This window comes from Takifugu flavidus, chromosome 17 (genome assembly GCF_003711565.1).
Source record: "Takifugu flavidus isolate HTHZ2018 chromosome 17, ASM371156v2, whole genome shotgun sequence".
NCBI lineage: Eukaryota > Metazoa > Chordata > Actinopteri > Tetraodontiformes > Tetraodontidae > Takifugu > Takifugu flavidus.
Genome location: NC_079536.1, coordinates 10,308,001 through 10,334,456, shown reverse-complemented (window position 1 = coordinate 10,334,456; position 26,456 = coordinate 10,308,001). Strand labels below are relative to the sequence as shown.

Sequence of the window (26,456 nt, the reverse complement as noted above, 5' to 3'; positions counted from 1 at the left end):
CTGACCGCCGCTTGCTGGAGTGGCTTTACACACGTGCACTCATCGTAAACACTCAGTTGTGGTGCGTGATAGTACCGCCATATTTAGCAGAAATCTGCAGAGAGACACACCCAGCTGGTAAAAAATGAGGATAAATGTATGTTTGTATTATCTATAAGGAGCTTCAAAGATGCAGAGAAACCATAATTTGATCCTTGTGCAGTGGTTACTTACTTTGCACTGGAATAAAATGGATCCTGCAGAAATGCATTAAACATGCACCGAACCGCAGATTCCTGATAGTTTAAGGTTTTTTACCCACTAAAAATAGCCAATAAATATTCAGCTATTTCCTCTAAAATGCACAACGGGACAACAATCCAATTATATTTTATAGCTACACCATTCTTGCCACAGCCCAAACATTAATGTTATGGTGTTTACCTGGATAAACTAATCTCTGGGTGACATTCATGGATTCAAACTCAGCTGCTGAGCTGTTTTGCCAAAGCATAAGCATGCGGACATATTCTGAGTGATAAAACTTCTGCAGGGTTGTAAATCAGTAAAAGTGCCACTGTGGTTCTCTCATGTCTAGAGAGCCCCCACACTTTTGAGCATCCTGCCTCTCTGGTCAAAATGCAGAGATGCTGAAAAATGGCAAAAAAATAAAAAGGATGGGGGTTTTTTTGTTTTGTTTTTTTAAAATTATTTAATTGTTGTCATGCATCTCTCAGGTCCAGAGGGTCTCGGTTTCAGCATTACGTCGCGAGACGTCCCCATCAGTGGCAGTGCCCCCATTTATGTCAAAAACATTCTGCCTCGAGGTGCCGCCATCCATGACGGTCGATTAAAAGCTGGGGATCGTCTGCTGGAGGTGGGTGGGGCTAGATTTTGACCACTAATTATTTATGTGACTGTTCTCTCTTTCAACTTGTGGTTTCTTTAAGCAGAAATAAGACATTTTTTATTTATCTATTTAAAGGTTAAATAGAGGCCTTAGATTCACTTTGTGTGTAGGTTAATGGAGTGGACCTGGATGGAAAGAGCCAGGAAGAGGTGGTGGCTCTGCTCAGAGCCGCACCCATGGACAGGACCGTGAATCTGCTGGCGATCCGCCAGGAGGATCCCTTGCTGCCTCGGGAAGTGGTAAGTCTCCATCCGTCGTTGGGACATCATGCAGTTTCTACACATCCACAGATACAGTTATGCTGGGGAACATTGCTGCAGTCTGACAGCACGTGCAGGATGGGAAGTTGAAAAAAAAAAAAAAAGATTCATTCAGAATAAAAAAGAATGCCGCATTTAAGGTACCTGGTTTTAAAAAAAACATATACATCAACATTTGCGTGGAAATGATGGAAATCAGACTGAAAACAAACTACTCCTCCATCTACTCTTCATCTACTCCTCTAGATGGAGAAAATATAAATATAAAAGTGGTCATCTCGGACAATCATACATGAATTCCCTCACTTCCGCCTGGGGGGTCCATCTGAAGACGCAGCCAGTGTATTTTGGTGGAAAGGGCATCCAGCAGAGCCAGTTGGTACTACCGGTACATACTTATCCAGTGTATTTTCGGCATCAGTCAGTTTAGTTTGCGTCGACCTTGGGCTGTATTGCATCGCCATCGCTGCACGACATCATTCTAGTGTGACACGTTCGAGATCACTGATAAGTGTGGCAACAAGAACAAGAACACACCACAGGAAAGAAAAGAAATGGATTTTAAAGGTTGAACAAATTAACAGTAGGAGTTTTGGTCCATATTCAACCTTTTTTCCACGTCTAAGAAGAGACAGAGGACGCTGTAAGTGTCAGATTTATGAAGCCATTTTTGTCTCTTTGGTGACTACACATGAAAACCACAATCTACAACTTTGTACACACAAACACAAAACAAACACTGTCACACTTGCGGCCCAAATGCAGGGTGACTTTGTGTGTCGTGCACCAGATGGCGAGGGTGCTGCCCTCCTCCAGCCTGAGCTCACTCGCTCTGACAGCGGACTCCTAGTGCCAGCCGCGCTCAGAGCTGTAGTTCTCCGTGTGGCAACTGGGCTGTTAACCCTGCCACAGGGACCGCTCCACCTGTAGAGTAATGGACTCTTGAGACACATTTTACTCTGCTAATGTGCTGGTTCTCTAGTTGGAAGCCCTCCACCTCTGGAGGAGCGCCGCTACAAATCGTCCACTTTAATTCAAGCCTTCAGCAGCCTACATTTCATTGTGCTAGCTGTATTAAAGGAGTCATTAAGGAAATTAGAAGTTCTAAAAATGTGTCATTGTTAAGAGAACAGAAGATATAATATGGCTTTGTGTGATGTTATAGGCTGCGGCTGCACTCAGACATTACAGCCTACGTAGACTTTAAAACTACCCAAAAATTTCAAAAGAAGCATCCTTTTTAAAAATATATACAGGCCACAACATGTTAATTACAGAATTAAGTAAAACAAAATCAAGAAACCCGTACCCGATGGTGGACACCAGAGGTGAGGGGAGCCTTTAGGCTGAAAGAGGCCTACAGGTCATGGCTGGTCTGTGGGTCTCTGGAAGCAGCTGACCGGTACAGGTTGGCTAAGCAGGTTGCAGCCACAACAGTCGCGGAGGCAAAAACTCGGGCATGGGAGGAGTTCGGTGAGGCTATGGAGGAAGTCTTTCGGTCTGCTCCGAGAAGAATCTGGCAAACTGTCCAGGGCGGCAGGCGGCAACTCGCCCACACCGTGTTGCGTGGGGAGCTGCTGACGTCTCCTGGGGCAATTATCCGGTAGTGCAAGCAATACTTCCAGGAGCTCCTCATTCCTACCAACACATATCCTCAAGGTGGAACAGAGTCAGATGACCAGGAGGTGGACCATCCAATTTCCGGAGCGGAAGTTGCCGAGGTAGTGAAACAGCTGCCTGGCGGCGGAGCTCCGGGAGCAGATGAGATCCGCCGGGGTATCTTAAGGCTCTGGATGTTGTAGGGCTGTCCTGGTTGACACGCCTCTGCAACATTGCGTGGACATCGGGGGCAGTGCCCGTGGACTGGCAGACCGAGAAGGTGGTCCCTATTTTTAAGTGTGTGGACCAGAGGGTGTGTTCCAACTATAGGGGGATCACACTCCTCAGCCTCTCTGGGAAAGTCTATGCCAGGGTGCTGGAAAAGAGGATTAGACTGATAGTCGAACCTCTGATTGAGGAGGAACAATGCGGGTTTCGCCCCGGTCGTGGAACCACGGATCAGCTCTTTACCCTTGCTGAGGTGCTTGAGGGGAGTTGGGAGTTTGCCCAACCAATCCACATGTGCTTTGTGGACTTGGAAAAGGCTTATGACTGGGTCCCCAGGAGCATTCTGTGGGGGGTGCCGCAGGAGTATGGGGTGGAAGGTCCCTCGATAAGGGCCGTCCAGTCCCTGTACCAAAGGCGCAGGAGCTTGGTCCGGAGAGCCGGTTGCAAGTCGGACTCGTTCCCAGTGAGGGTTGGACTCCGCCAGGGCTGCCCTTTGTCACTGGTTTTGATCATAACTTTTATGGACAGAATTTCTAGGCGCAGCCGGGGAGTGGAGGGTGTCGAGTTTGGTGGGCGGAAGATCTCGTCGCTGTTTTTTGCGGATGACGTGGTTCTTCTGGCACCATCGAACAGGGACCTCCAACAAATGCTGGGATGGTTCGCGACCGAGTGTGAAGCGGCAGGGATGCGGATCAGCACCTCCAAGTCAGAGTCCATGGTCCTTGCTCGGAAAAAGGTAGAGTGCCTTCTCCGGGTTGGGGAGGAGGTCCTGCCCCAGGTGGAGGAGTATCTCTGGATCTTGTTCACGAGTGAGGGTAGGATGGAATGTGAGATCGACAGGCAGATCGGAGCGGCATCAGCAGTGATGCGGGCGCTTAACCGATCTGTTGTGGTGAAGAAGGAGCTGAGCCGAAGGTGAAGCTCTCGATTTACCGGTCGATCTACGTCCCAGTCCTCACCTATGGCCATCAACGTTGGGTGATGACCGAAAGAACAAGATCGCGGATACAAGCAACTGAAATGAGTTTCCTCCGCAGGGTGGCCGAGCTCAGCCTTAGAGATAGGGTGAGAAGCTCGGACATCCGGGAGGAGCTCGGAGTAGGACCGCTGCTTCTCCACATCGAGAGGAGTCAGTTGGGGTGGCTCGGGCATCTGGCTAGGATGCTTTCCAGACGCCTCCCTTTAGAGGTGTTCCGGACATGTCTCACCGGGAGGCGGCCCCGTGGCCGGCCCATGACTAGGTGGAGAGATTATATCTCTCGCCTGGCTTGGTAGCAGCTGGGGGTTCCCCCGGAGAAGCTGATGGAAGTGGCCGGGGAGAGGGCTGTCTGGCATCCCTCCTGAAGCTGCTGCCCCCGCGACCCGGATCCGGATAAGCGGGAGAAAACGGAATGGAAAATCAAGAAAAATAATTTCATTTTGCAATCAATTGTACAGTACAGATTGATGACAGTTGCATGATGCACGAGTTGACTGACTCCAGTCATTCGTATTTTCAAAAAGGATTTTGTTCAATGTTGCAAATCATATCACCGCCACTAGATGGCAGTACCAATTTCAAGTACGTCAATCACTTAACACAATATCAAGCCCCGCCCACCTGCTCAACTGCTTCCTGTCCAGTTCACTTGTTTCAGAGACATGGATCCTGCTGCCATCTCAGAGATGGATGCACTCTGACCTTTTATTACCACCCTGAAAATCCTGTTGATACAGTCACGAGTCTGAGACAGAGCTAATGTATGCACGCATGACTGCTTAAGCAATCACTGTTAAAGTGGCTTTGAAATCCAACTTGATGGACGAAGCAAAAGGATGCCAGCAGCTGTGACAGTGGCAGAATAATGATGAACTTGGGATCAGAAACGTCAATAAATCTGCCGCACGGCGCATAATGAGGGTGAAGCGAATGCAACACCTTGTTTGTTCTTTAATTCTTTGCTATTAGACAATGTCAGACAATCTTTCATGGCTCTCTATTAGATCCTTCTTTCCTTTATGTGCCTTCTTTAACCGTTCATTCACAGCGATGTTTCCACAAATCTCTAATGATCCTCAGGAGTTCATAAAAATCAAATAAGGGGACTGCGGCTCTGTTGATGACAGCTATTGCAAATAAACTATAAAGGAAAAGCTGGTTTTGGGTAATTGCCTCATCTGTCATCGACTCTCGATGGGAGAACAAGCGTGTGTGTTATCATCCACACATCGCCAGGGACTGCCGTTTTCATGTGTCCTCATTCATGTAATTTACTCTATGACAATGTGATGATGTTGTAAATTGTAGCGTGACCGGCACAGCAAAGAAAAAAAAGAAAAAAGAAAACCTCGGGCCTCTTCGTCTCGCTTGCTCACTCCCACACGAACAGATGGATGAGAAGAAAAAAGAGGCCTTTTTTTGTCTAGTTGACATTTGCCTGCTGATGTTTAATGTCAGCTCCTAAAAATTTGGTCTTGGTTCTTTTGTTTAGATGTTTAATAGCGCGCCAGGCACAGTGTTGGAGCCCCCCCCCCCACACACACACACACACACCCTTCCGCACACTCACTTAGAGGAATTAATTTACCCTCCCAACATGTTTGTCTGCGTCTTTAATTACCACAGTCGGAATGCATTTTGATGGGCCTCGAGCAGCAATAGCAGCAAGAGAAAAGGTTAAATGGCAGAGAAGATTTAGGCATTGCCTCTGTGATTTTGCTTTGTCTCCTTTTCTACTTCAACCATATCGATAGACATCAGCAGACAGATACATAATATTGTTTGAGAGCAGTCGAACAGCTTTAACCTTTACCAAACACTGGACTTACCACTAATAAGGATGCCCTTTCTTGTCTCTTTCTTTCCCAGCCTTAACCTCCACAATTATGGCGTGTCATGATATTAGCCTTACGGGGAGAAAGAGCTCATCATTTGTCTGGTGGATGTTTCATTCTGAGAAATGAACCCGGAAAGTGTGGTGTTATTACCACATGGAGAGTTTCCTCAAAGGGCAAGGACATAAAGATCTCCCCTTTTCAGAGACTTTATCCAGTCATCGGTGTGGGAATTGGTTAGTCTGGTTGGATGAAAAAAAACTGTTCCAAATCGAATAACACGTCCAGATAATATAGTTAGCTGTTGCGATAGGTGTACGTCTACGTGCGCGGAGCTGTGAAGCTGTGCATCGTTTGCTGCATTTTATGGCTCCTTATAGTGGTCAGGGCTGAGAGGATGCCAATACTAACAAGCCTACTAAGGCCTGTTGTAGTGGGTCAGCTAAGCATCATCAATAAAAGATTTATCCTCCCTGCATCTACCCACGAACATACAACAGTGTGTGTTCTGCTCTGAAAATAACAACTTATGATACAAATATCCTCACGTAGCACATTTCTAAGGTCATTTCTAAGGCCGGGAAGCAGTACATTACATGCCATTATCCACCACAATCATGGTGTCAGATGGACAAAGCTTGACAGAAACAAGGCTTACTCACTGTCACTTTTCATAGGTTAACACACACACACACACACCAATAGAGCAGCCTAACTGCATCACTGAAGGACACCTAAGCAGTAAACACGAATATATACTCTAAACTACCATGTGCATAGCCGGCAAATGTTATTTATTGTTGGCATTTATCCCACCACACACAGCACTGTTTGTGTTTACAGCAACGAGCCTGTGCTTGCTTGCACCCAGCTTTGTGAAGCACAGATCCTGTTCCGCCCCGTGGCGAGCAATGGCAAAAGTCAAAGATGTATCCCTGATCACCCCCAAGGGTGCTGATCCAGTGACGGAATTTCACCTGTTGCTCTTCGGAGCTAGCGACGGCTACCCTCCCAGTGCCAGGCCATTTACAATAACTCCACCATATGCCCGGCCATAATTTTTTTACACATCATGAATGGAGATTAATAATACAGGCTTGATTGGGCCCATATGCCATCATAAAACCACCCCTGTGTTAATCTACAACCGCAGACACTATATTTTACTTCCAGTGCTGCGAGGAGCAAATGGGCCCATGAAGCCGCTATTGTAACGCTGCGGACCACATAAGAGCAATGAAACAGTACATTAAAACCACGTCTTTATGATCATATCACACTTGTCACTGATCCATTAGTAGTTGTATCTGCCAAGTGGTGAGAATCTTAATTGCACAATTAATTACAGCCTCTGATTGATGTGGCGGTGGAATTTACAGCTCGCACGAACGCTGGGACGCAGTCGACAAATGTGTGACAGAATTGCTGACAATTATATGAGACTAATTGCCCGTTTCATAAGTGCCAACCCCTGTGGCCTGGTTTCAGATTCTCCCAACCGTATTTTTATTTTTTTTTTCACTTCATCAGGCTGTAATTGGAGCTTTCAGCGCTAATCCACATTATTTTATGTTTTCTCAAATTATTGTTTACGGTACTAAACGGTGATGGGATATATATTACTGATGTAGGAGCACCGCTTCCCTGGCCAGATTCAAAGTCATCATTTTGGCTCTTTTTTCTTTCTTTTTTCCTTAAAATGAAGGTAATCGCCATCAGTCTCACACAACCCAGATGACACAACGTGTCTGTTCCTTTTTCTTAATGGTTCCTCAAACCGTAGTGCATGTGTTGGCTTCTGCTGGCTGCAGTACAGTGAATTTAATGTCAGAAGACAGGACCAGACATGCCAGGCATATATTGATTTCTTTGCTGCTGTGATCCATTTACCAATTCAGTAGAGGGGGAAATGAATTGATACAGACAAAACAACCCCCCCCCCCCATCTTCTTTGAGGAGGAACCTGATGATAAACAGTTCTGTTGAGTTGGAGCCAAACTCACTTCTGTTTCTTTTCATTTTAGCCACAATGAACTGTTTAACTTTATCCATTCCTACTTTTCAATTAAAACTACCACAACGTCAGGAACCTTTGCTATCATATCAATATATTGCACTATAAAGGATCCCGGTTTCTTTACAGTGATTTCATATAAGTCTGTTTTCCTCGGGTTAGTCAGTGATGTCCTGCTTACACCCGTGTTCTTCTGGTACACCTGGTGATACACCAATGAACAATAATGTTGTGCAGAACATCCAATCACTAATCAGAGTGGAATCTGTCTGTGCTACATAGAAAAGGACTCTGATAAAACATACTTATCCAACCTTTCAGATACTTTCCTGGCTGTTGAGGCGGAGGAGATGCAGGAGACCAGTGCTGGCTCCTGATAATCCTGATATGATGTTTCGATAGTTAATACCATGTACGGTAGTTTAGGTTCATCGTATCATCCAGAAGCTGAAAGCAGACGTGTGCTGTGGCGTGGTTCACAGCCTCAAACAGCTAACCATAACCTTGCAATAGGCTATGTTGCCCTCAGACAAGCAAAAGCACCCTTTAATTCCCCCGGCTGGTGGTTGTAGCTGGTGGACTCGCCATGAACCTTTGGTCTCAGGCCACAGTGCCCTGTTGTCCTCGAGCAAAGCACCAAACTCCAAGTTGCTCCTGAGAGTTTGCTAAGCAATTGGAACTCCTTGCCCCTTATGATTTAAAGAAAACTGCAATATAAAGCCTATTTACCAAAGTGGATCTGCTAAGACGCGCCAACAATATGCATGATAACGATGTCTCCAGTCTCATCCATCCTTTTGTTTTCTTTTAAAGCTCATAAAGTTGACAGACTACACTTGAACGCTGATCCCTTGTTCTCAGCAGATTTGATTTGTATGAAAATGAAGGAATAATGCAAAACAGTCCGAAAGTCGCTGCTTCTACCTGCACAACACAAAGCAATAACATTAACCTTTGAAAGCTCAGAGCATTTTAAGGGATGATGAATGTTTTGGCCTCTCCTGCTGAAAGTGGCGATAAAAAGTGCCGGTTGAAGCTATGTAATGGCTGTCGCCATGCCAAAAAATGACATCTATGTTGTTAATCTAATTAGATGTCTATAAGAGTAATGCCTTTTTACCTCTCTATAAGGATGATATAATTTGTTGCTATTTCTGATAATAAAGTCTAAAAGTCGACTGTTTGGTCTGCATAAAGAGGTCATTCATTTTGTAGGTCTTCTCAAAAAGGAAAAAAAAAATGAATTAAATGTTTGCAGTCATTTTATTTTACTTACTTTAAAGCTGAATGTTGGAATTAAAACACACTGAGGGAAGATCAGCAAACAGCAACATTCAAAAATATGGCTGGACCTGAAATTCCAGGAAAGGAAGTGTGTGGAGCTGCCATTTGGAATTCTGTAACCAGTGAAATCTTCTGCAGCTTCACCAGAACACTTTGACAGCAGCAGAATTATCAGAGATTATCGTCCACTTAGTGTTAAATATTGTAAGACAAACGCTGGAAGACAGTTGGCTAATAGGGAATAGTATCATTGTGTTACCATGGAGGTGCCGAGCTCTCCTCTTCAAACAACAAAATATCAGAAATCACATACTAGCGTTGCTTTGCTATGCTTTTTTTTACCCTGAAACTTGGGAAAAAGTGTGACTTCATAATTGTGGCTCCTAATTGGAGGCAACGCTGCCGATCGTGGTTAACGACGATGCCGGCACGTTTAACGCTTTGTGTGTGTTTGTCATCAACGCCACCTGTCTTCGTTTAGCACTTTTCAGCATCTGTTCACATAATTGCTTCTGCTGTCATGGCACAGAATGAGTCTGTAGTGCAGCATCGCACTACGCCCAAAGTACTTAAAGGCCACTTAAACTGTATGGCCATACTCCTCCCAGCGAGGAGTTGGCAGTTGTCTCAGAACTCCGAACGGGCTGACGCATGCACGTGCTTTTGGACATTAAAAAGCTGAAAATGAGCAGCATCTATTTGATGATTCAGTGATGCACATCTGTAGTTAAGCCTCACTAAAAATCCTTTCCAGCCATTCTGCTGGGACGAGTGTATTTGCATATTACCCATTTGTTTAAGGTTATGACTGGATGTAATTACAAATTAACCCTCAGAAATGTGTGGAAATTTAATTGATACTATGATTTTGGTTTATTCACAAAGCTTTCCATGCTTGCACTGATGATCAGTCACCATAGGTTAAGTAGACGGGACAGTCTGATGGAGCTACTTAAATGAGCTTTAGCTGTAGCATGTACGTAAACGCACTCACGGTGTGCTTGGCTAATAAGCTAAACTTAACCAAAACCTCAGAGGATGACCGTTAACGTAGGACAGTAGTGCTTGTTTGCAGGCTTGGGGATGTTTCCAACCTCGTTCTTTTCATCACAATTTGCTCCGCATAGTAACAATGGCTAAGAGAATTTGATAAAATACTTACCACATGTGCACCGCTTTGGCAATTACACCCATCGCTGATTTCCTTCAGCAATTTTAAATTCATTTTCAATGACCTTTATGCCACTAAATTGGGCCAAGTGTGGAAAGAAGTTTCCAGCCGTGGTAATTGTTTTAGGCAGCGATGTGCAGAGAACTCCGCGTTATGTGTGAATGGAAGAAATTGCGATTTTGTTCACACCCTGCTCTCTATTCTTACATGTATTTCACTCTGGCTCTGCTGTTGCTTTGGTTTCCCTGACTCACACGTGCATCTGACAGATATTTAACATGTAGCCATTTAAGTACAGCACAAATGGAGGCAGGTTGTCTCTAGACAACTTCTAGTTAAGTCTGGGACTGCAAATATGCATTTTACTTTATTTTACACAGCCCTGATGTCTTTATTCCAGCTCCTGAACACAGACAGTTAAAGCCGGCTCTTTCTGAGCTGACATGACGGTGGAACAGGGTCCATTGAGCAGCCTGACAGAGCAATTCTTGGCTTGTGGCACTTGCTCCCGTCTGATGAAAACGTTACACTCCTCTTTCATTCTCTGCCTTGGCCGCCTATTCCTGGAACTCAGCTTCGAGTGTGTGTTTTGTTCTTTCAGAATGTACTTAAACACATGTACATAAGCACTCTGAGGCAGACTGGCTCTATTTTAGGCTATTGCATTGTTATATGTTCACCTCCTGGACTAAACCCCTCTACATGCTGTATATAAAACAGCAGTTTTAGAAAGAGATCATCGTCCCTCAAGTCAGCTTTACTCATCTGGGTTAGCTCTTCTGTACCAGAGGTGCTCCATGGCAGCAGCATTAAATGGGTACCAGGGGTGTGCCTTCGCTGTGGGCATCGGAGGCCATTTGGAACATCGTGCAGACAGGTGTACGGCATCTCAAAAGCAGATTTGGAAAGACACAGAAAGAGAGAGAAACAGAAAGGTGCAGAAAGCACGGCTGACTGGAGAATTGTGGTGGAGGGGGTCAGAGGGTGTTGAAAAGAGCATGCACCTGAATGCACCGCTGCATCCTGGTAACTCCAAGGAAAAATCCGTCAACGGTGACTGCTGCTCTCTGCTCCGCCCATCACTCTGAAACCGAGCAGCCATACAGCACACGCACACCTGACCACCATACACCTGGGATCACCCCGGTCTAGTGAGAAAAGTGTGTTTGCAGACGTTTGCAGGTTTAGCTGAAAAGGTTTAAATATTTCAAATTTACCTTTGTTATGCAGAAAATATTGCTCATCCGGGTTGATCATTTTGTATAGCAGGAAGCCTCACACCTTTCTGAGGGCTCAAAAAGATTTCCTTTTCCCATGTTGTTTTTGACCAAAAAGTATTCATGTTAATAGAAAAGAATCAGGATTCATTTGAGATTATACTTTCACTCATTCTGTCTTGTTATTGCATCTATTTTCTACTTTTCATTTTATTTCTGTTTTTATTCACTTCAGGTTGACATTAGCCTTTTAGCAATTGACAGCATTGATAGAGGCAGCGTGTTTAAGAAAGTCAAACAAACAATGCTCTTTTTTTTTCTTTTTAACCCTCCCCAGCAGCCGGAGGAAGATGGGATGGTGTTAACGTCAGATTTAAGTCAAGAATTCCTGACTTTTGAGATACCGTTGAATGACTCCGGATCAGCGGGCCTGGGGGTCAGCGTCAAGGGTAACCGCTCAAAGGAGAAGCACACTGACTTGGGCATTTTCGTGAAATCCATTATTAATGGTGGCGCTGCTAGCAAGGCAAGTACCTGCTGCTTCCCAATATGACCTCAACTGTCACTTAACCTTGGCCTGTCTCCTGACACCGGGAACCATTACTGACAAAAATGGAAGTTATTTTTCTCACATGAAATTATTTTGTCCCTTACACAAATCTCATATTTTGGCTCAATATCATTTGTTTTGCTAAACACTGGTGGTTTTCAGTTCTTTCTTTAAAAGAGAGCCCAATTAGTGACTGAAAAGGGATGTGAATATTGTCTTGTCCTGGTATTTATAGAGAAAGAAAAAAAAAGAGAATGTGACCCCTCATGTGATGGCAGAATCTGCCTGGGGTTAATAGCACAAAGATCATATTCTTTCTTCTGGTAAACACACAGTACTGGTATTCTTTTTACCTTTCCTCTAATGTGCCGCAGGATGGACGTTTGTGTGTCAATGATCAGCTCATTGCTGTAAATGGGGAGTCGCTGAATGGGATGACCAACCAGGAGGCCATGGAAACACTGCGCAAGTCCATGTCAGTCGAGGGCAACAAGCGAGGGATGATCCAACTGATTGTGGCCCGGCTGGTGTCCAGAAACACAGAGGTAGGAGAGGAAAGTCCAGACGCAAGCATCCAAATCTGAACCGAAGAAAGTTATATTAAATAAGAAGAGGAAGAGTGGCATCGGCTGATAAAAGAGGCTGGTTTTCCTTTACCTTCCCACTGGCTCTCTGTGATCCCCAGTAGGCTTTTCTTGCGTTCAGGTAATCAAAAGACATTCCTGAAGTGATTATTCCAACTCTTTAAACAACCTAGTTTCCTCTCTGAGACGGCGATAGCATCCTACTCATCCCCATCCTGTCATTTTATTCATCAACACTGGACGTCAATATTCTATCTAAATAGCACTTCACTGGCTGGTGAGTGGCAGGCCTTAGGAATGAACCTGAAGGAATAGCAGATAAAGGAATATGTATTGCAGCTAGGTGTATATGTGTCACGGGCAGCAGTCAGCCATAACATGCTAGGGGATTTTAACAAAAGCATTTGTGTTCCTGAGCTAATCCCAGTCATTTTAATTAAAAAAAAGTGGGCTCTTTTTCACGCATTGGCTAAAAAGTCGCTGCAGAAATGATTTAGTGGGATGGGAAATGCTCAGAATGCTATGACAGTGTTTCACGATTGTGGATTTATGTGTGAACATGTGTGGAGTCAAATCATCGAAAGTCTCCGCCATTCATCAAACCTTAGTCACGATTGTGAGTTCGACTCCCAGCCATTACATTAACATGATTAAGTAATATAGGGAACATGTATCAGTGCCGTTACACAAATATTGGCAAAACAAATCAAGCACTGTCCAAAAGCACTTGTCTGACCACTTTAATGCTTGAACCAACCGCATCTATATTCTTCTTTGAAGCAGGTCCTCCTGGGATGTCTCCTATCTCTCCATTGGATCTCAAACATTAGAAAAGCAACACTGTTGGTCATCAAACAGGAGGATTTATTGTGGACCAACCATCAAAAGTGATCTTCTCAACAGAAGTTTACCAGCATTTGGTAGTTTAAAGAAAGATAAATGCAGATAAAGACCAAAACCGGGGTGGACTGCTTCATGGAAACCTAGCCAACTGTTTGAGTCTGAACTGAGAGCTTGTTAAAGTACAACTTCCAAAATCTGAGGTGAAAAAAATACAAACAAACCTGGAAACAATTCCAGAAAGTCATCTATATTCATCAACACTATGGTGAATAGTTTGAGTGGTCTCATCACGGATAAATGTGTGTGTGTGTGTTTGGGGGGGGTTCACTACTGTCGAGGACTTCTCTGGTGCACATTCAGCCCCCCTGCAGCCAGAGGTTGCACATCAGCTTTCATTAGTATTGCTCTGACACTAATTGGAGTCTGTGTCCTGTGGCTGCGTCTGAGTTTGAACTGCCACGCTAAGCCGCCGGTCTCTCCTTATGACCTCCATTCTCCCCACTTGCGCATCACCCCCATACTCATTTCCTTTCACCACACTCCTTCATATTTATGTTTTCCCTCCCCCAACTGGATCTCAATACTTAAACAGATAAACATTGTCAAAATGAAGCCACAACCAACCATTTTACTAAAGTATTGTTTGCATATGTCATATCTAAACAAATACAAACACACAATATTGAATTTCCTTTAAAATAACTCAAGGTTTTACTGAAATAAAGTTTGATATAGTCAAGCGTAAATGCACTGAATCTAATAATAAATCAATTAAATATTTATTTATTTAGTGGTAATTTTAAGGTAACAAATACAACTTTTAAATGGTTCTTATCAATTGTCTATAGAATTACCTAAATATTTGGTACAAAATAGCCATGCCAACATGGTAACAGACAGCATTACAAACACACAACACTGGTTATGAGGATAAAACAACAGAAAACAAGCCTCAGCTGTCACTGCACATGACGGCTATGGTGCTAATGTTGAGAGTTGAAGTTTACTTTAGGATGCAGTGAAATCATTTCTTTGACAACAAAACTCTGTTAATGCAGCATATATACCAGTTATAACAACAGCAGTATCTCCTTATCTCAGCAGTACATTTATATTGCGGGTAAACAGCCCAGACCCATTTCTGCCCTCTTTTCTCCAAACCGGGGGGGTATATGCGTCCCCTCTGGGAATTTTCTGCTCTTGGGTACATTGAGCCGTATCGCTCTGGTCCAGTTGCTCTCCTGTCCTCTTTAATCCTTCAGAAGAAGTCAGAGAGGTAGACGGACTGACACTGAACAGACAGTTAAGGTCACCACAGTAATAGCAATGGACTATTTAAACCTTATTCAAGCCATACTAGGGTGTATTTTTTAAATATATTTTTATACTTTACTATCAAGATTGTGAATTGTGATGTGAGCATTGATTCATCTGTTGTCGGGAGAAAGATCTAACTCTGCTTTTTGCTCCCCGATCCATTAAAGTCGCATTACAGGTGATCATGTTCTGCTGAAAATGTGCCATTTTTATGAGGCTTTGTGACTTGAGTAGGTGCCAGTTTAAAACCCTGGAGGGATTTTTAATGCACATTCAGACATTAAGGTCAGCTACGGCGTTCAAATAAGAAAAGAAGTTAAATGTCGATGCGGGCCTACGGTAGCTGTGGACTTCCCCCCTCCCCTTTGTGAGCCGCTCTGCTATGTTTCCCGGGCAGATACATGGCGAGCGAGCCCCGGTTTACCTCTGTCACCCGACTGAATTGGAGCGAGCACCAGAGGCCACTCCAGAAATGAATCAAATCCATCACTGTCGGCAGAGGGGAGAGGAGCACAGTAGCACAGCCCTAATGCATCAGAGATGGGGATTCCGATTGGGGAAACGTATCCAGACCACCCCAGTGCATGAAAACTACAGCGATTTCATCATCACCCTCCCTGCATTGTTAGAGGAGGGTGATGGGATTCCCGCATGGAGTTCAGGAAGACAGCACTTTCTAAACTAATATTATCTGATAGCACATCAAATATTCAAACTATGTTCAATGTAAATATTGTATGTAATGTTAGATTGCAAGAACACACTTTTTCCATTATAAATTCTACTGTTCTACTGAAATGTGGGGCAGAGCAGCACTTTTCTGTCACAGAATGGAAAAAGACATAAAATCATTTTTTCCCAGGTATAAATAGGGCTGATATTTGTAGGGGAGGGCAGTGATGATCAAAGATCCATTTGAAGCAGCCGGAGCAGATCTTTTCAGCAGCAAAGACAGCTCAGCGAATAGGCTGATCCGCTCTGCAGATCTCCCACGACTAGAGCGGAGTACCTGCTGCATTTATGCTGCAGAGGGAGCGGCGTGATGGGCGTCCTTTGACTTGGGTTGAAAGGACGGCGGTACTGACCTTGAAATAAACAAAACCAAAAACATCAGCGTAATTACGGGCCCATTCGTGCCGCACAAAGCAAGTGTGCCGCTCATCATGGGGGCTAATTGTAATGAAGCGGAAACCCAGAAGCTGTCCATGAACCATTATTTAAGATTCAAAGAGGTTATTTCTAGCTCTCATTAAATAAAAACACACTGTTGAAAACTGATGTCACAATTTTTCGGCAAATCAGGTGATGCAGTGGGGTGGGTTAGCTTAAACTGAACAGTTGCTGATTGTTTCCACAAAACATCACAAACTATTTTTGCTTTTATAACTTTCCCCTTTACAAAATGTTGATGTGATTATTAGTTTACAACAATAGCGAAACAGCTGATATGCATGCATAACCCATAATAAAACTGTAATAACTTCAGGAAAACTATTCCTACGTACTAAGCAAAGTGTCCCTTTAAGGTGTTTCATGTGCATTATATTTTAACATGTCGCCCTTTTTTAAGTTCTTACTTTGTCTTTAGTTTGATGATATAAGATCCATTTAATGAGGAAGAAGACAGAAAAAAAAACTTGGAAGTGTAATTGGTATGAGAGTGTGCGAATAATATCCATAACATATGAGAATATAATTTGTTCCTCTGTTCTGTTTCCACAGATAGCCCCTTTTTGAAAAAGCACTATTCTGGCCCAGATAGCAGAGTGATATGATTGGTCACTGTGACTTTGTTTGAAGCAATAATTGCATTGCTGCTTCAGAGACTATAATTCTTCCTTCTGTATCTCGCTTCTATTAATATGTCTATCCATGTTTTTTATGAGCAATTCAATTTAAGAAAAGTCATTTTAGACTTTTAGGTCACACATCTCTCCCTCGCCCACAAATTTGTGCAAAGACTCACAGAATCCTGCAAATGATCAAATATATTGATCTTTGTATATTTAGAATAAAAAGTTTGTTGAATATTGTATATTTAAACTTCCTGGCCTTTAATGTATATGTATTGAACTACAGGATCAAATTAACATGTCCTACTTGTTTTTAGTTTCCTATTTAGACAGCCAGTAATGTAGATTCCACTAGCTTGTCTGTGATTCTTAATTACTCACAAATTGTTTGATTATCAGACTATGGAGGAATGAAATAGCAGCAACATTATTTAATTAGCAGAGCACCTCCCTGTTTATGATTTGTTCCCTCTTCCCTCGCTGGCGTGGTATCTGTGGCATTTCATGACATCACTGTACTGAGATATTTATGACACCACCATCTAAAAGCAGACAGAGACACGCTAAGCATGTTTGTTGCTGGCTTCATTCCTGGGATTTTAAATTCATAACACGGCGTAAGACTGCATTTCCCTGTGCATTTGTGCCGTTATTTATGATGTGGATCTCCTGGAGACATGGACTATTTTTGACAGGTTGGCCTTCAGGATTTTTTCTCTATCCCAGGTGACAGCAGTATAACAACCTGCCAATGAAGAACGGCATTAATCACCCAGACTTCACCTCATCTTCCTGTCTGTTAGCAATAGAGATACTCCAGATTGAGTTGATGTTTAGAGTTGGTTGTTTTTCACTCGGCACCGAGCCCTCGTGCAGCTGGAGCTGCCGGAAGACGACAGTCTCAGTGCTTGACATCAGATATGGCTGATACAGTTAGTCAGGGCATTGAAGGTCAGCTACAATTAGTGACCTCACCTGGACTCCTCGACACAGGAAGTTCAAGCCTCAGTGTGGTCATAACTTAATAGGTGTTCTGGTAGTGCCAGGACACCCTCGGAGCACCGCCGGGCCACCCTTGAGCAAGGTCTTGAACCCCCAAAATGCTCACATAAGACCCTTGGTGAGCTGGTGACTCATTTGGGGCTGTAGCCTTCCTTCATTCACATGCAGCTGCATAGGCTGCAGCACGCTCCCCATGACCCCCGAAGGGATAAAGCAGTTATCGCACAACCTGAAATGCGGATATATTTTTGATGAGGTGCTACACGGGGTATGGAAGAGATGGAGCAGCATTCACTGCAGGAGCGAGAACAACCCACAGCTCAGTTCACAGGGGTGAGGGTGCAGTAGGTGCAGTGTCAGAGCACCAAAGTTGTCTCCTCAGCACACCAGCGGCTCGGTTTGCATTCATTCCATAAGCACCACCGTTAGTCACAGAGACTTTTATGCAAAGAGACAAGGGGAAGGAAGTGGCTGGCCCGAACAACAGATGCACATTTGGATGAGCGAAGCATGATCGATAGAGCCTTGAGAGAGCTATCAATCAGAGCCCCAGCCTGCTAAATTATGGTTTTATTAGTATTGAGCTGACCACTGCTGGAAGAGGCCTACTATTGTGATGGTCCAGAGATAGTGGAAGGGGAATGTGTAGAGTTGGCCCTCGTCCCCCACACGGGACTTAATACAGACCGATTGAGGTATGGTTAGATTGTGACATGTACACAGCAAATAGCAGTGATTCATGGAAAGAAGACCGAGTGGGGCCACAAAGTGATGCACTCTGGGAAATGCAGTCCCCAATAAGGTAGCGATTAAATTGGGGAAAGTGGATCGCAAAGCAACGGAAATGCAATCCTGCTACGGCTGGGCCTTCATTCCCAGCCGGCTCTCTGAGGACTAACTCATTTACGAGTGGCAGGGGAAACTCAATAGGGCCAATTGAGAACATAATATATTGAATCTGGTGTTTGAGTGGTCTGGTTGGGCACGGCGGCAAACTGGGGAGGTTGACTGTGTCTAAAAGGTGTCTGTTAAGAAACATGCACGTGTATGTGGATACAGAGGGCACCCTTATACCTTGCATTTTACAGAATAGTATTTACATATCAGCTTTCAGCAACAATGTGTTTGTCTTATACATGTTGTGCTGTTTTTTGGCACATTATGGTCAAGATTGTGGAGTTGTGGTACATACACACAAACAAACACACAAAATCTTAGATCTAGGATTATATTGAACGTGCATCATTAGCCACTTATTATTGAGATTTGATGTCAGCTTGTAACATCTTTGACTGTTGTTATAACCTGTTCATGAGTTGTTGATAGAGAACACGGTGCAAATCCTTTAAAATTCATTTGACATTTTGGGTTACTGCTATTAAATATAAGCAAAGAAATGAATAATTTTTGACAGGACATTGATGAGGTTTAATTAGAACTGGTGCGGAAGAGGAGTAGTTCTGTATTCATTTCAGGTCTTTAACTTATGTTTGATGTTATTGAAGTTTTCTCAGAAGTTCTCAAAGTCCAAGGTAACCACTTTGGGAAGCAGAGGTTTTAGATGTGGCTCTAGTTGTATGTGAAAAGCTAATAAAAACTGGGTATCTAGCCAGCACAGAGGTGAGTTGTGCCTGGGGTAGGATGCAGGGGCTTAAGGAGTGTAATTATGGCATTATGGTGAAGGTTGACTGGATTATGGCCCCGGCAACAGGCCAAGACCAGGATAGAGAGCCAGGAAATGGCCATGGACTAGACATTATTAGCCTTAGTTGACAGCTTAGGAGAAGCCCTAAAAACACACTGCCTCTCGCTCACTCACTGTCCTTAGTCCTCAAGGTCAGGAAGATGCTGCACAGGCACACACGTGTGCTTTCTGCAGAAACACAAAACACTCGTCAACACTAGATTATATGGAAAACCACAACAGTGGAAAACAGCAACAGTGCACATTTAAGTTTAGTGAGTCCAGTGGGAGCTGAGCAGCAGATAATGTTGACCGTGCAGCTGCCCTTTCTCTGAGTCAACAGGCTAATCCACTATCAAAAGACTAGATTAAGTCAGACACAACACAAGAGATGGATGTAAGAATGGACAAAAATCAGAAGATGAATAACAACAATTCATGTTACTTTGAATGAGACTGGTTTATTTCTGTGTGGTTGTCACGTTCCCATTTGATCAATTCTGATTGCTCTGTAAGGTGGCTCATAGTTCCACAGAAAAGAGTCACTCACAGAATGTTAGCCCCAGTTCATTAAAACTGATGCTGAAGTGTGCTAAAGCATTAGCATGCACAGCAGCAGACTTCATTAATGCTACATACACACAGAATAAATTGCAGCTATATTTGCATCTGCGTTAAGTTGATTAAAAGTCTATTTGCATTGAAAGTCTGTTAATATTTATTTATTATTTAAATCAGCCTGTAAAACATTTGGATAGACAGTGACACAGTTTTATGTTTGAGATTTGGTCCACTTGACATGTTCCTTCAAGCTTTCAGCTCTTCCCTCCCTGTTCCTCTAGTTCCACCCCCGCTTACCCAAATCCCTCCATTTTACTTTACGTCTGACTAAAGACTTGTGAGACCAATGAACAACAGCAGGGATGGAGGTGGGAGTAAAATAAATCTTCATTTCAACAATTTGATCCTTATTGAGTTTGAAATATCGAGGGACTTGGGTTTATTATAAGGCTGCAGTGGTTGTGGCTCTATGGTGATTGTGTTGACCCAGTCCCCACACACAAACTGTCACCCTCTCTCCTTCTTTATGGTCCTCTCTTATCAATACTGATAAAATTCTGTGCTACCAATTCATTAAACCACTAATTTAGTGTATATTAAACGGCCCTACCTGGGTTTGTGCCTTCCAGGGACCACTACTGCCAGGAGAAGGTGACTCAGCACCACCTACAGTGTCAAATCCTTACCCCCTTTTTAGAATATTCCTTAATACTCCTACAATATTAATTCCAAACATTTCCTTTCTTCTCCTCTTCTTCCTGATCCTCTCTTTTGGTAGTGTAGCCTCAAGCCTGCACTGTGTTTTGGGACTTCAATATTAGCTGGGGCCCCCTGGTTGGAAACAAGCTCGGGGTAGAGTGATGAACCCTGCAACAGTTACTGTGAGGGAGCTATTTGTAATGGTGCCTGAACAGGGAGTTCACTGCATTCCTGTGGCTGCCCACAGGCTGATGAGGAGCATTGTATGATATAAGGTGGAAGCCCAAGCTCAGTTCTCTAACTCTCAGCACGTGCATGTAAGGTTTGTTTCCCTTCCCTAGATTTTGACTCCAGGTCCAGATTCTGGAAGTTAATGCAAACCAGTAACCAGTACAACAGCAGACCATTTACTGGAAGTCACCTGTCAATCAGGGTTAGGCCCTGGGTTTCTGGAAAGCGCCTTGAAACAATTTTGATTGTATAAGACGCTATATAAATAAAGATTGGTTTGATTTGATTTGAATCAAACTATTGGAAATCTACTTGTGCATTACAGGAGTCATTTTGGACTGCCTCGCTAGAAAATACTACTACAGAAGTACTCGTTTCCTGGTTGTGGAGCATCGATGGGTTCACAAAGGAGGACTGATTTGATGCGTTCCCATTCCTGTCAAACCACATCCACTTCATGTTATTGATTACAGGCTGAATTTAATTTTCAGAGCTTCTGATTAACAGAAGCAGCTCACTCAGTCTATGTGCTAAAGCATTATTTACTGCTTTAAACATTCTCATTTAGCTTTAGCCTTTGTGTGAGTAATAGGAACGTACAGCACTTCTGACATGAGTGATCCTTGTTTCTATCCACCTCTTCAAAAACACAATATTGTGCATTTGGAAATTGGAAATTTCTAAATTGGCTGTTCTTCATCTCTCTCTTGTTCTGTGTAGGAGTTCCTGGGCAACAGTCTCACTGTGCAGCATCCTGTGAATACTGCACTGGACAGCCATGAGCGCAGAATATCCCACTCTCTGTATGAAACCATCAACAGCTCTGACGGCAACTCAACACCTCTGTCCAGTAGCGTCAGACACGCTGGTGAGTTCTGACCTCTTCTGCATCTCTTTTTTTTGTTTCCTTCCAAAAGTAATGTATTGGCATGGATGATAAGTGTGCTTGACCTGCCTACTGCATGCTCCATTGGACATTTTTTCACCCCAATCGATCCATCCAGCTTCTGCCTGACTTGCATCTGCTGGCTTCCCTAAAACACCATTACCTTCAAACCTGCCCCCCCCCCCCACACTCACACACACATTTTCCTCTCAATACAATTTCACCATTGAAATCTCTCAGGGATTAACGTCATCCCCAATCCTCCCTGCCTTCACTCCACTTCATGCTTGCTTCAGTCGGGTCAATTCCTATTTTACCAAAGTCGACATCAGTGGCTAAGATCGTGTCTCTTTGGGTATATTAGAATTGGCAATTTAATCCTCTGCCAGTCGTTCTTGTCATCTTCACATCGGCAGACCTTTCACATATGCATACAGACAGAGGAGGGATGATTGCATTTGTCCAGGGATGCGTGAACATGCACAGGTGAGCACACAGTGGCTCAGTCGCGTTCATTTCTGCAGCCATTCACGAGGGACCCAGTTTATTAATCGCAAATCTGGACCAGAGCAGATGAGAGAGAACTGAGAGTCTTCACATGTAATTAGTATCTTGCGGATCTCAGTGCAACAATGAGCAGATGTCGATCATTAGAAACACAGTGCTCCCCTGGTTTGACAGGGAAAACCATTAACCTGGTGAAAAGTACAGTTCAATCTGTAAAAAACAAAACAAAACAAAAAAAACCCTAATTTTCTTCCATTAACAAGGCTTTTAAAAAAACAAAACAAAACTGGTACCAGCTCAGCCTGTAGGGGACTGGGCGGTCCAGTACAAACAAGACTTGGGAGGTGTTGTAGTAGTAGGGGGAGGTGCCAGGACAGCTTCAGAGCACTGCCGAGGTACCCTTGAGCACAGTACCAAACCCCCAAATGCTCACACGGGGCCCTGGATGAGCTAGTTACTCATTGAGGGGTGGACCCTGCCCTCGGCCCACATGCAGCTCTCTTCCATTGTCTCCTACAACTTCCCCCTTTCGATGCTCAGTTGGAGAGAATTTGAAATCCATCAATGATCCAAACTTTTTTTTTTTCCCTGCCCTCCACCCACTCCCACTCCTCTCTCTTCCCCAGAGTGTTGCCACTCTGACAGTGATCACAGAAGATCAGAGGGCATGTCAAAGGCTTCTGATGTTCATTAAGCCTCCAGATCAATAGGGCTTCCCCCCTAACACTCTCCCAGTCTCTTTCTTCCACATCCTCTCATTTTCACTCCATCATCTTGTCTTTCTTTCCCATTTCTAGTCAAATGTGAAATTGGTCGGATTTTCCTCCCCACTTGTCTTATTTATTCCGCCGACTTCCCAACACAAGCTTTTCAAAATGGTGCACTGATCGTAAACTGTCAACGCTCTGATGGAAAAGTTTCTTACCGCAGAAACTTCAAACGCCATCGTCTCTTGCCTCATCAGTGTCAAATGAGCCAAGTGGAAAAGTTTTAGGGTTCGGGTGGGTGCAGAAGCAAAATCTCAAGTCTAGGAATGTCAGATCTTTGACTTGGCTTTTTCTGGCAGTCAGAAAACATCAGTTTGTTTCTTCGCCTCTTACTCCAGGGGGCCTCGGGGTCCTGCACTCATTAACCTGCGTCTGTCTTCAGTGACACATCTTCATTTCTTTCTCCTTTTTTGGGCAGATCCACTCCTGTTATTTCCATTTCTGCTGTGAGGTTAATATCCTTGAGGTGAAAGCATCCAAGAAGTGAAAATTTGTGAAATTGGTCGTTTGCTGCTGTAAAACTGTCCCATCAGGCCAACAGAGACAGCTCATGTAGACTCAGTTGCTTATTTGTATGACAGTCAAGCAGCACCCGTAGCCAGAAAAATCATGCAAACAAATCAGACTGAAATCCAGTCCAAAATGTTAAGCAGTGCCAACGACTACACAAGACAGGGATCGGGAATCTGCTCCCCCCCATTAAAAAACATGTTTCTCCAAGATTTTGCAGGATATTTTCAGGATTGTTTTAACCTAAAATGCCTGATTTTGCAGTTGTTGAAGTTTGTGAAAGTGAAAAGTCACAATTCTTCGAGGGCTTGCTCTTAAGTCAGTAATACTTTACTTTTTAAAGCTGAAGATTGCATCAATTAAAACTTTTGGTTTGCTTTTGGGTGCTGAGATTGACAGCGTGACATGCGAACAGGGGTAAACATTAAACAAAGCGTTGCAGAATGGAAGAGAGAAACAAGCTTTTGAAATAAACCTCATAGCAACAGAACATGACAGGAATAAGCAATTTAAACAAAGAAGAGCTTGGCTGTACAGCTATGTTTGGGACACTAAAGCAATAACATCCCAGACAAAAACAGAACTGCAAACAGAAGAAAAGTATTAAAATAATTCACAATCAAGTCAAAGCTTCTACATCTATCAATATAATAATGTAACATTTTGCGCACTAAAAACTAGAAAGTCATAGTCACGAGTCCGGAAATAATATATCCAAATGAAATCATAAAGAAAGATGTAACTATAACCCACTCTTCACCATAGCGATCGAGAAAATATATCATATTTTGGCCATAGAAGTCATTAAAATCCAATCAAGAACAGAGGCGTTTATGAGCTCTATAACACACAGGGCACGGAACATTCTCAAAATATTAATCATCTTCATGTTGTGAATTGAATTTTAACAATATGTGTAGCCAATAAAACTACAGGTCCTATGTCCAACCATTTATGGACGCTGTTGTAACTCTGTACTTTATCTTCTGTTTGTGTAGCTGAAGTCAGGCAGAAGCATGTTTGCTGTTGTTTGCATTGTGACATAAGAGGTCAGGTACTGAGACCTGATGCATCTTACTCAATCACGCGGGATAGACATTCAGTCTAGCTGCGTGCATGAAGTCACATTTCTATCAGGTTATGTCCAGCTTTCCCTGATGCGAGCCATATATTTTACCTCGGCGCAGCAGTGATTACTGACAAACCCCAGAGCCATTTTACATCTTAAGAGTAAGCCTAGGAACTCCTTAACTAAATCAGCCCCTCTCCTCTCCATTAAACTGCCTGCGCTGCTATAAGTAGACCTCAGCAGAGAGGGAAATGGGATGGACTGGTTTTACTGCTTAAGAAATGCCCGACTTTGATTGTGATTTACTACAGATTGCAGCAACTCAGTACAGTAAAATCACACACTCCAGATTATTTTATTTTATTTTATTGACATGCCCAAATAGCTGGTGGTATTCATTGGATCCCACAGCCTCTGTAGATGCTCTGGTATTGCAGTGTACCATCCGATCCAGGCCAAGCACTTACAAGCTGCCTTTTTAGTATAATAGCTCTGGGTCCTAAGGGGATAAAGGTATAATTTGATGAATTATAGGAATTAACATTGCTGTGATAACAGCAAAGAAAAACAGAAAATCATAGAGGAGACAGGCGCTATCAGCCTGTTATATCGCCACCATATTGATTGTAAGAACATTTGTCTTTATCCCCCCCGTGGTGCTTTTGGATGCCATTTGGAACTGTTGTGGGTAGTGTGTGTATGTGTGTGTCCGAGTTGTTTTTTTTCCTTCCAATTTTGGTTCATTTCTAGCACGACCCACCTTGTCAGGACCAAAGGCTGGAGACCATGTGGAGCAGAACAATGCACTCCTGTCACTACATCCCCTCATTTGGTGTAAAAATGAAAACAGTAATAAAGCAAATGACTTAGTAACTTATAGACAAGTGAATCTGTTAATTATCCTGCTCTCATGCCACACTCTAGTGATGGGTGAGATTTGATACAAAGGTCACTGTCATAACGCAGCTTCTCTTTCCGGTCTGGGTAATTGAAAGTGCTGCTGGATTCTTGGTTACCATGCTGGGGTGAAAATTAAGGCCCGCGGACCAACGCGACCTGTGGAGATGGCCACACATGGCAGACGTGGCAGAGGTTTAAACTGGCCAAGCATGCTGAGGTCACACAGGAAGGCCAGCGGTCGCAGGATGTAATGTGTGCAGTGCCGGTGAGGGTGCAAAACACTGCACCTTAAGCCAAATCTAGAACAGGAAAATGGTGTTGCTTTCTTGTTTTGGTTGTCTCCTCAGTACTTGCAGCACTGTGTGCTCTTCTGAATCTGAATCTGAATTTAAAATCTTGCTCCTCAAAAGTGAAACTACAGGAAATGCCAAAAGCACCCCAAACAAAATCAGTAAACAAATGTCTGATTCTTTGCTTGTGTTGAGACAAATGTGTCAAATAGGGAATAGATGATGAAAGAATGGGCATATACGATGTTAAGAGAGACAGAAGTATAAATATATAATCCACATTAACCTTTTTAGTTTATCTAGAATCACTTCAGTCGGTTCTGCTACATAGAGGTTCTGAGCTTCCTCAACCTTTGGGTTTGAACATTTCATTGAAAATTTGCCCATATTTGTGTTTGCCTATGAAGAGCAGATGCCGTAAAAATAAACAAAAGTGATTCACAGATGTAAAATGTTGGTTTCCCACACAAGGATGCCGCCTAATCCTGGATTCTGATCGGTGGTTCAGCACTCGGTTCCTGGAGCTTTGGGAATAACTGATGAGGTCCACATGCGATTGTTTTCCCATTCTTAACCTTGACATCTGAATCCCAGGCTTGTTTCCATTTATTCTGCCCCTCATTTGCCCCTGAAGTGTATTCTGGTGCTTGTCAGAATTTTTTTGCCAATTAAATTACTTTAATATAGTTGGAAATAGAAGCGCCTGCGGCATTTGCCTGTTATTCTAATTATTTTAGGCTTGTTTTAGAACAGAACCAGGCTGAAACCATTTGAAACACACACTTGT

General features: G+C 43.4%; 1 protein-coding gene across 10 annotated transcripts in view; it reads left to right on the top strand.

Annotated features, from left to right (window-relative positions):
• Positions 1–26,456, top strand: part of LOC130513723 (partitioning defective 3 homolog) — a 239,643-nt gene that overhangs the window by 113,145 nt on the left and 100,042 nt on the right. For 7 of the 10 annotated variants that reach the window (XM_057012694.1, XM_057012689.1, XM_057012692.1 and 4 more), the window contains 5 exons: positions 717–856; positions 1,000–1,128; positions 11,814–12,002; positions 12,401–12,571; positions 21,461–21,608. In XM_057012694.1, coding sequence (XP_056868674.1) covers positions 717–856; positions 1,000–1,128; positions 11,814–12,002; positions 12,401–12,571; positions 21,461–21,608 — 777 coding nt within the window. The remainder of the gene's footprint in view (positions 1–716; positions 857–999; positions 1,129–11,813; positions 12,003–12,400; positions 12,572–21,460; positions 21,609–26,456) is intronic. The other 3 variants (XM_057012690.1, XM_057012693.1, XM_057012698.1) reach the window with 1 other exon arrangement.